The following is a 10,149-nucleotide window of genomic DNA, read 5'->3' as shown; positions in this document are numbered from 1 at the left end:
ACAAATGTGGCAATCTTTGGAAGGCACTACCATTGTGCTAACCAGGCCGGAGATGACTTGGTACCTCCACATGACGACCTGACATATGGCAGTGAACGGACCACTGCTTTCAGCCAGTCCAGGACTATTAATGCTGTGTTCCCCGGCCACAGCATTCTACACTGACCTTTCTCTAGGAGGATAATAGTTCTGTGTCCCCGGTCACAGAACGCTGCTCTACTCTCCTCTGCTTGACTGCTACTTCTTGCTTCCAGATCTCCTCCAGCATGCAAGTCCTGTGTTCCCTGGTCACAGCAGTTTGATACTTCTTTGTAAATCCAATGTAAATCCAATGTCATTAATGTCGTCCAGCAATGTTTATCCATGTCTATCACGATGAGTGATGCACAAATGTGGCAATCTGTTGGCAATCTTCCAACCCGAAAGAGCCAGGGTTATATTCCACAATGTAAATCCAATTGATATTGTCCTGCGATGTCGATCCATGTCAGGAGAGATGAGAATTACACTTCACATGTCTCAGGAGGCTGACTGAATGCGCATCTGGATTTCGTGCATGCGCACTTGGGGTCACAGCTGGCTCCCTAAGTCTAGTTGGCAATGCCGGGGATACAAAGACCAGCAAAGTATCGGCCTGGCTTAGTTTTAGTGAGTCTTTCTTAAATGCCAGCAGACCTTATTCTTTCATTTCCTATTCAGCATCTTGCTCCATTTCTTGCTTATGAAGCTGAAGCCATCAAACAATCTCTGTTGCGTATTTGCAATTCTCCTCTCTTTCTTTCTTCTGTAGTGAATCAGTTTCTTCACTTCAAATTGCTCATTTGTGTCTATTTCTGGGCACTGCAACAAGAAAATACATAAATCAGACTTATCATTCAATACATGACATACCAACCAGGAGATGCATTTTCAAATGTAACACTATACTACCTGTTACCATTATAACTGATATTTCAGTTCTTCTATGAACTTATAATGATCTTTAATAATAATAATTAGCAGTTGGCTGCATGTGGAATATAGCAAATGTACAGATGATCATTTTTTTTTTTTTGCAGTTTATAATTATTCTGCAATTCCTAGTAACTGAAGGCAGCTCCCTATTAAATGATCTCCTTGTATGTGCACACATTATATTAATTGTACTTCCAATGGACTTACTTCTGGCATACACAATGGTGATGTAACCTTTCCTTCCTCCAACTTCTTCCAGTCAATAGGTCTGAAGAAGGGGTGTTCTTGCAGTCTTTTCACTGCCCACCAGCGATCTCTCGGATATTCTTCAAGAAGCTGTAATGAAAAAGATATGAAATTTAGCATACAGTAGATTGTTACTAATAAAAAATGATAAATTAGCCAGTTTAGTATCGGCTATTTAAACAAAAAAAATCTTATACTGTCATATTTTATTTCCTTAGTGTAGTTTTAAATTAAGGTATGTCTGCTAGAAGGATCTAAGGTAACATTCCTGAACTGGTCTAGGAGTCCCCCCAACAGCTCATATTTTCAGAATGTCACACGGGTAGTTCAGATGTAATGCTGACCTCCTGTGTGGTCAATATCCTGCCATAAAATCTGTATTTAACACTTTCAGAAGTCATATACCCCCCTCTGTGCTTTCTGACTCTAATCTCTTCATCACTATGGGACATAGCAATGCAGAAGAGCCTTTTTTTATATAGACAACACTAAGGACCTATAGCTCTTAGATAATTCTAATTCTAGTGTATCTATACTTACTCGCTCAATAACATCTCGAAGGTCAGGGTCGATGTTCCCTGGATAGAAGTAGTTCCTGGATCGGACTGATTCTGGCTCTGCTCCTGTGGCCATTTCGAACAGGATGACACCAAGTGAATAATAGTCGGCCATGGCATCGTAGGGTTTGTTAGAGGAAACCTGATAAAACAGAGAGAAAGGGTAACTATAAAATAAAGCACATGATCAACCATACACAGAGCAGTAATAATAGGTAAGTAAAAATTGGTAGAAATGACAGGTCACAGTGTGGCCCCTGATGTTTTTTAGGCTTCTTGTCACAATCATTGTGACCCTGCTTCCTTCATCTCCAAAATTCTTGTTCTTTCATTATGATATGGCTGATAATCATAATAATATAAAATGGATGTGGTAAAGGGGCAAAAGAAGGGTGTTTTTTTACTTACCTCTGGGGCCATATAGGCTGGAGTACCGGCACAACTATACGCTTTCTTGGATCCGAACATATCGACTTTAGAAAGGCCAAAGTCTGCGATTTTTACATGGCCAGAGCTGTCAAGCAGTATGTTCTCGGGTTTCAAGTCTCTGTAAAACAAAAGGAGAGAGTTATATTTACAGATCAAATATTTAAAATCAAAGTTCACCCAATACTAATAGGTCAGTTTTAGATGGGTGCCAACGGGTTAGATCACCTACTAACTTTCTGCACCACTTTATGAATCTCAGCATGAACCTCGTGAGTTCAGTTCCCAGCTTACTGCAGTTGAAGAAACCATGTCAAGTCCCAGTCTGTCATTCTGCAATGCTTTAACATCTTTATTGAAAACAAGGGAGCAGAAACACTCCATAGGCCGTCTTCCCCTGTCACATTTTTACCCTTCTAGTGGGACATGATTAAGTCCCAGTAGGGGGCGATATGTATTCGAATGAGAAAGCCTGGGGAGTAATTCTATCCACATGTCTTTAATAAAGTTGTAGACACATTGCGGATTGATGAAGTGTGCCTCAATATTGTTTCTTCTACTGGTTTATGGGGGTTGATGGAGCCCAGAGCAATCTTTACATCTGTGGCTGGTATTGTGGGGCTGCTGAATGGGACATGGAGCCGTGTTAGAAGGGGACATCTGCAAATACTGCAGTTATAACGAGAGAGATTCTTAGCTTGATGACATATTTAATTAAAATGTATTGAGTATGGGAAAGTGAGGCTCTTTAACTTAGATGCACAAAAGCTTCAGCAGCAGGCGACAGAACTGGCAGCAGGCAATTCAACCCTTGTACACCCACCCACAACTAGAGTACCAGTGTTGGGTGGTGTTATCCTTTAATAAAGAATGGCAAATATGGAGGCAAGATCATGATGGAAACGCTTACCTATGAATGATACCACATCCGTGCAGATATTGCAGAGCACAAAGAAGTTCGGCAGCAATAAATCTGTAAAAAAAGAGAGAAGGTCTATTAATATCACATGTCTCACAGAAATAAGTAAATAAATGAATAATAGATGATTCCTTCCTTGCTGTGCAAGTCATAGGAAGGAATGTATTACTCTGACAATGATAGGCACTGTTCAGTTTTTGGGGTAATATATTAATTGGTCCTAAACCAGCCCATAGAGATTGGATAAAAGTCACCTGATCTGACCAAAAATCTCATGTCTGTGGTAGCTGACAACCACTGGCTGAGATCTGTCAGGTTGGAACATTGATTGTTCGGGGTTGAAGATACAGCCTTGCACACTAAAACAAACTAAAGGATTTAGCCATTTTCTGGCAGGTATGACATTAGGCTAGAGGTATACAGCAGAGGTTTTTCCTGATGAAGGCTTACTGAGGTGTGTGTGGGCTGTTATAAAATTAGGACTTATTATATTAATACTATATTTATGAAAATCCTTCATTATGACTGTTAGCCCTCACCCTTTGTTCGGGCCACAGTCACACCACGTGAAAAACGTGCCAAAATGCATATCACACTCGTGGTGCCATTGATTCCTAATGACATCTCAAACGCAGGTAGTAGTTGCCTGAAAAAACGCACCAATATGTACATTGCAAAAGTGCGTGAGGCTCACTGCCAAAAAAAGTCCATGAGTTACTTTGGCACATTTGGCACATGTAGGGCAGCCCATACAAGTGAATAGGCTGTCCTGTGCTGTTGCACAATAAACATGCAAAAAAGTGCAAATAAACACTTCACATGGTGCAGGTGTAAATGCATCCTTGAACAGTATCTTTGTGAGCCGTACCTTATTGCAGCAGTTGATAATGGAGCAGAAGACTTGATCAGGTCGCATAGCTCTCCTCCTCTCATGTACTCCATAACAAAGAAAAGATCTTCCTGTAAAAGGCAGAGAGAAATATATAGGTTCAAAAAGGTAAAGTGGATGTGGGGTTTGTGTTTTGTCAGAAATGCAGAAATATTGGGCTTAAGATAACAAAGAACAGCACTGGATTTCTCACAGGATCAACAGGTTTTTTATCTGTTCTTATTGAACAGGTATAGCAGAATGCTTTGATTTGTATATTTAATAGACCAAGTGGGAAAAAAACAAGAGATGGTCACTGTTGGGTTTACATTCACTTTAAATCTAATGCCACGTACACACGACCGGACTTTATGGCAGACTTTGTCCGGCGGACTTTGACGGACTTTATGACGGACTTTCCAAATGAACGGACTTGCCTACACACGATCAACCAAAGTCCGACGGAGTCGTACGTGATGACGTACGACCGGACTAAAACAAGGAAGTTCATAGCCAGTAGCCAATAGCTGCCCTAGCGTCGGTTTTTGTCCGTCGGACTAGCATACAGACGAGCGGACTTTTCGACCGGACTCGAGTCCGTCAGACAGATTTGAAACATGTTTCAAATCTAAGCCCGTCAAACTTTTGAGAAAAAAAAGTCCGCTGGAGCCCACACACGATTGAATTGTCTGACGGACTCCGGTACGCCGGACCAAGTATGCCGGAAAGTCCGCTCGTGTGTACGCGGCATTAGTTCCCATTAAAGTCAGAATACGTATCTTGGCAAGAACTTTAAATATATGTTCACCTCATTGGGAAAGCAATATACAGAGCCACATAACATGCAAACATGTTCTACCAGGCTGCCATTACAATGAGTCTATCATAGAGAAGTAGATATGTGCGATTAGTTTCGTACGAATCAAAAATTTGCACGAATTTCCGGAAGTTTGTACATTCGTACGAATCTGAAATATACATTTTTATGCATATGAATTCTGTACGAAATAAAAAGTTAAAAACCTAGGAAGTCAGCACAGCACAGGGATGGTGGGAGCCCCTCATAATGATAAATTCATCATAACCAAAATTCGTAATTGTTACGAAAAGTTAACAAACCTAAAAGTTAAAAACCCAGGAAGTCAGCACAGCACAGGGATGGTGGGAACCCCTCATAATGGGCACAGCGGGTGTACAGTCAGACCCAGGAACTCAGCACAGGGATGGTGGGAACCCCTCATAATGGACACAGCAGGTGTACAGACCTGGGAACTCAGCACAGGGATGGTGGGAATCCTATGGGAATTTCTATGCTTATGAATTTTATATGAAATACGAAATTTCGTTAACGAATTTTGGAATTTTGGATCCAAATTCCGTTACAACGGAAACGTGACTGGTGTTTTGTTCACCAATCAGAGGAAGTCAGCACAGGGATGGTGGGAACCCCTCATAATGATAAATTCATCATAACGAACATTTGTTATTTTTACGAAAAGTTAACGAACCTAAAGGTTAAAAACCCAGGAAGTCAGCACAGCACAGGGATGGTGGGAGCCCCTCATAATGATAAATTCATCATAACGAACTTTCGTTATTTTGCAAAAAGTAAGAATCTAAGGAAAATTTGTATTTCATACGAATCCGAATTTAATTTTCAGACACGAATTACGAAATACGAATTAATTTTCGTACGGAACGAAACTTAACTAATTTATTGACGGCGCACATGTCTAGAGAGAAGTACAGGGGTATACCTGATCTGAGTCAGTGAAAACAAAGCCAAAATAAGAGCGACCAGAATTCCCAACATTCTACAATGGCAGCCTCTGTGAAGCTGGACCATCTCTAATGTTTTTCTGGTTTGGGGATTTGGGAAATAGATAATATGGATATGATTTGATGAGTGATTGATAGGAATGTGACACTTACTTCTGATTGGAAGGTTCCATAGGCGTGTGTACAAAAAGGACTCTCTCCAACCTTTTCAAGTATTTGTCTCTCTATAAGTACACTTTTAGGATCTTCTTTTAATAATTGCCTTTTCTTTACTACCTTGACTGCCAGTTTCTGGTCTGTGGCAGGATGGGATGCCAGGGCGACCTAAAAAAAAGAAAAAAAACACAGGACACAAATGATTAGAGCTAATTCAGCACCAGGTTCTGAAAAGGTTACCACTGGGTCCCCAGCAGCAACCCCCAGCCTGGCTACAATTGTTAGTCTATAGCATGAAAACACAGTTTATAGAGCGTGAACGCAGCAGGCCTTCAGCAAGTTGTAAGTGGTTTTGACTGTTAGTCACTACCTTCTAGACTGTTAGTGAACGGGGATAGCTTTAAATGGGCTTTTATCAGGCTGCAGTAGGGTTTTAGCAAATTTAGAGAAAACTACAGCCAACACTCACTCCTAAGTCTGTATTCAGTGTTCCTATATTGGGGCTAAAGGTTATGAAGCTCTGAAGCCAAACTCTATAGAATCTGCTTAATACAGTTTAAATACACATTAGATTAATTGCCTTATCAACAGATGATGTGCCGAGCTGCTTATTGTGTATTACACCTCCGACAGACAGCACACCACTAACATAACTTTAGGCTAGAATCACTCCACTCGCTTTGCATTAATTTAACACACACTAAGTACATTTGAGATGATGTGTGTTGGCATTTTTTTAAATTTAACAATGATGTAAAACAACTTTATTGTACCTTCCTTAAAGCACATTTCATTAAATGCATTATGTTCCAATTTCATTGAACACACACTTATGCCCTGTACACACGGTCGGATTTTCCGACGGAAAATGTGTGATAGGACCTTGTTGTCGGAAATTCCGACCGTGTGTGGGCTCCATCACACATTTTCCATTGGATTTTCTGACACACAAAGTTTGAGAGCCTGCTATAAAATTTTCCGACAACAAAATCCGTTGTCGGAAATTCCGATCGTGTGTACACAAATCCGACGCAAAAAGTGCCACGCATGCTCAGAATAAATTAAGAGATGAAAGCTATCGGCTACTGCCCTGTTTATAGTCCCGACGTACGTGTTTTATGTCACCGCGTTCAGAACAATCGGATTTTCCGACAACTTTGTGTGACCGTGTGTATGCAAGACAAGTTTGAGCCAACATCCGTCGGAAAAAATCCATGGATTTTGTTGTCGGAATGTCCGATCGTGTGTGCAGGGCATAACACATCACTATGGTGTAAACTTGCCATATTGGAAATAATAGATTTCAGTTTGTCATTGAGTAACACAGCTTAGCGCGTGTAATGTAAATGGGAAGTGGTAAGTAATACAGTGGTATGACCTCCGCCGACAGCCTATTGTTAGCCCACTTACAATATTAATAACCAGCAACTCGCAATACATTAAACCTGCTGTTCATATATCTTTGATTACTTACTTTTCCGTAACTACCTTGACCAAGTATTTTATGAAAGATGAAGCTGTCAAGGTTAAAGTCAGCTGGTGGATCGCATCCCACGTTGGTTCCAGGCACATCCCTGACTGCCTGGTTGGCTCCCTCACTGACCACCTTGTTGACTGGCTTGCTGACAAGCTCATTGGCTGGCTCGCTGACAGCCTGGTTGACAGGATCACTGACAACCTCGTTGACTGTCTTACTGACTGCCTCGCTGACTTCCTCGTTGATTGTCTTGCTGACTGCCTCGCTGACTGCCTTGCTGACTGCCTCGTTAATTGTCTTGCTGACTGCCTCGCTGACTTCCTTGTTGATTGTCTTGCTGACTGCCTTGCTGACTACCTCGCTGACTGCCTTGCTGACTGCCTTGCTGACTGCCTCGCTGACTGCCTCGCTGACCATCTCACTGACTACAAGATAAATAGAAATCATGACATGTTATTACCTTACCGAAATCGAACACCTACTTCACAAAACACTAAATGACAATGGTGGAAAAGAGATATTCCTGTTTACCACGACTCCAAGGTGCTAAGTAGTTTGGTTAAATAAAGTGAAATAGCTTTATGTTTCTAAATAGATTGCATGTCTTCATTTGTGAAAGATTTATAGTGACAAGAGTAGCTACAGTAGCTGACTTTTTGACCTTATGACCTGCAAGGATATGACTTGTACATGATGTACAGGTCGTAGGGTCAAAACAAGTTCAAGGCTGTAATAGAAGCTGTCATTTGTTTTACAATAATTCTGCCGGATTTGCTGCATATTGTAGAAGAAAATCGGGGTGGTTATAAAGAGGCCCAATCACTTCTACACCATTCAGAATTGGTAGGTGTAAAACTACCCATTCACTACACCTTTCTAAATTGGGGAATCCCCCTCCTGGGAGCCCAGGACCATAAAACTTCCCTGCCATTAGATTCCAGCCATCCATGACTAGAAGGGTCCGATTGTCCCAGGGGCGTTTTCTGAACAAAGTGGGCTTGTACAGAAGATCGTAAGTTAGATTCCCACATATCACAGCCCCCCCCACATAATATAGCCCCTCTGATTCTGAGAAAAGATAAATCTTGCTGGGTGCTACTTGGGAGCAATTACTATTTCTATATTTTCCCTATAATGTAGCAGATCTTCATTTTTAAAATACAGATCCACTTTAAGTAATCCTTAGGCCCCAAAATGTGCAAATTGTCATAGCAGCAAAAGGGTTAAAGGAATATCATTATATCAGGGAGAACTGCAGGGGTGGTCATACACAGTCATATGCCTGATCCAATATAGGAGGACAGATCTATCTATAGCTGCAGCTCACCCAAACTCGTTTATTCAGCTGTTGATTGCATTAATTTTTATGCTTGAGCAACGAGAGGGTAAAATCCCCTTTTCTAAAGGCAAGTTGGGGGGTCCTACGCTACAGCTATTGGCAGGGGACAGGCTTTTCTACTCACACTGTGGCTGTTTTCTAACAAAAACGCTCTAAGGGGCTCATTTATAACAGAAAGTGGATATTGCAGTGTACCCCTGCACTGGCCTAACTCTAGTTTTTATTTCTGATAAAATACCTAAACAGTGTCAATTGAGAACAATTTCATAAAATATAACACATCATTCTTACTTGTCTCATCTGCGATGGTCATCTGTTTCTTATTTGGAGGTGCAGGGAAAATGGCATCTGATGCTGGTCTCTTGTTGTTCTTCTTGGGCAATATGGCAGTACATATCATGCCCGGTATTGTTTTAGCCCCACTCCCTACAGCATCAAGTCTTCCCTTTTTTCCCGTCCTTTCTTCATCAGCTGATTGATCAGATTCATTATCTCTCGTTCGCTTCTTTTTTCTGGTCTTGTCACTCTCCTCTTTGGAACTCTTCCTCTGTCCAGAATTGTTCCTCTCATCAGAGTTCCCATGCTTGCTTTCCCCATTTTTGGGGTGTTGTTGAGGTGTCTCCACCTTTAACCCACTATGTAATAAAGTGGGTTTATCAATATCTTCCTCAGAAGGTCCGCCTAGGAAGATTTTCCTTGTAGCCTCATCTCTCTTCTTATATGGATGATATCTGAAATTCAGTTTTTTTCCCTTGGTATTCTCCTCTCTGGAACTCTTTCTCTCTCCAAAATTCCTCCCTTCATCAGAGTTCCCATGTTTGTGTTCCCCATTTTTGGGGTGTTGAGTTGTCTCCATCTTTAACCCACTTTGTAAAAAAGTGGGCTTATCAAAATCCTTCACAGAATGTTTTTCTTGGATATATTTCCAAGTAATCTCATCCCTGATCTTATATGGATGAAATCTAAAAGTTTGGTTTCTCCTTGGCCACTTCATCATAATATAATGAAAACGCACAGAGCACTAGAAAAGCGATGTGTTCACCACCTCTAGCAAATCCAAACTGGCTAGATCCAGCTGCAGAGCTTCTTATATGGGCTGGCTGTGAGCTATGACATCATCGTTGCTAGGATACCATCAGGCAGCCAATCAGATTCAAATCTCAACTCCAACTGCCAACTGCCAATATCCAGTAATTTTCAAAATAAGATTCACTCTGCATGTATGGAATCCAATACATAGATAAATCTGTGGAGCACCTTATACACAGATGAGGCTTATATACGCCTGCTTTTGGAGTAATTTACAATGACATAGACAGGTGTCAATATGGCTGCTCAAAACACATTGAGATAAATCAGTAAACAGGGTTTTTTTAACCACTTGCTGACTTTGGATTGTTCTGACATTTGTTGTTTCCAAGTTTAAAT

General features: G+C 41.1%; 1 protein-coding gene across 1 annotated transcript; it reads right to left on the bottom strand.

The window, feature by feature from the left end:
- Positions 1 to 235: 235 nt before the first annotated feature.
- On the bottom strand, positions 236 to 1,893 carry LOC141145885 (probable serine/threonine-protein kinase DDB_G0277449). Its single transcript, XM_073632697.1, has 3 exons — positions 1,741 to 1,893; positions 1,162 to 1,290; positions 236 to 840 (listed from the first exon to the last, which is right to left on the bottom strand). Exons 1-3 carry the CDS (start codon positions 1,870 to 1,872, stop codon positions 685 to 687), a joined length of 417 nt encoding a protein of 138 aa, XP_073488798.1. The 5' UTR covers positions 1,873 to 1,893; the 3' UTR covers positions 236 to 684.
- Positions 1,894 to 10,149: the final 8,256 nt, after the last annotated feature.

Source organism: Aquarana catesbeiana, linkage group LG05, assembly GCF_042186555.1.
Source record: "Aquarana catesbeiana isolate 2022-GZ linkage group LG05, ASM4218655v1, whole genome shotgun sequence".
Lineage (NCBI taxonomy): Eukaryota > Metazoa > Chordata > Amphibia > Anura > Ranidae > Aquarana > Aquarana catesbeiana.
The sequence above is the reverse complement of the archived record's forward strand: the minus strand, read 5'-3'. Positions and strand labels throughout refer to the sequence as shown.

What these genes read in the sequence shown, in the direction of transcription:
- LOC141145885 (XM_073632697.1), bottom strand. Translation starts at nt 1,872, where the DNA reads ATGGCCGACTATTATTCACTTGGTGTCATCCTGTTCGAAATGGCCACA. An exon ending in TTCGAGATGTTATTGAGCGA is followed by an intron (nt 1,291 to 1,740) that starts GTAAGTATAGAT and finishes TTTTCATTACAG; the next exon opens with CTTCTTGAAGAATATCCGAG. An exon ending in CACCATTGTGTATGCCAGAA is followed by an intron (nt 841 to 1,161) that starts GTAAGTCCATTG and finishes TTCTTGTTGCAG; the next exon opens with TGCCCAGAAATAGACACAAA.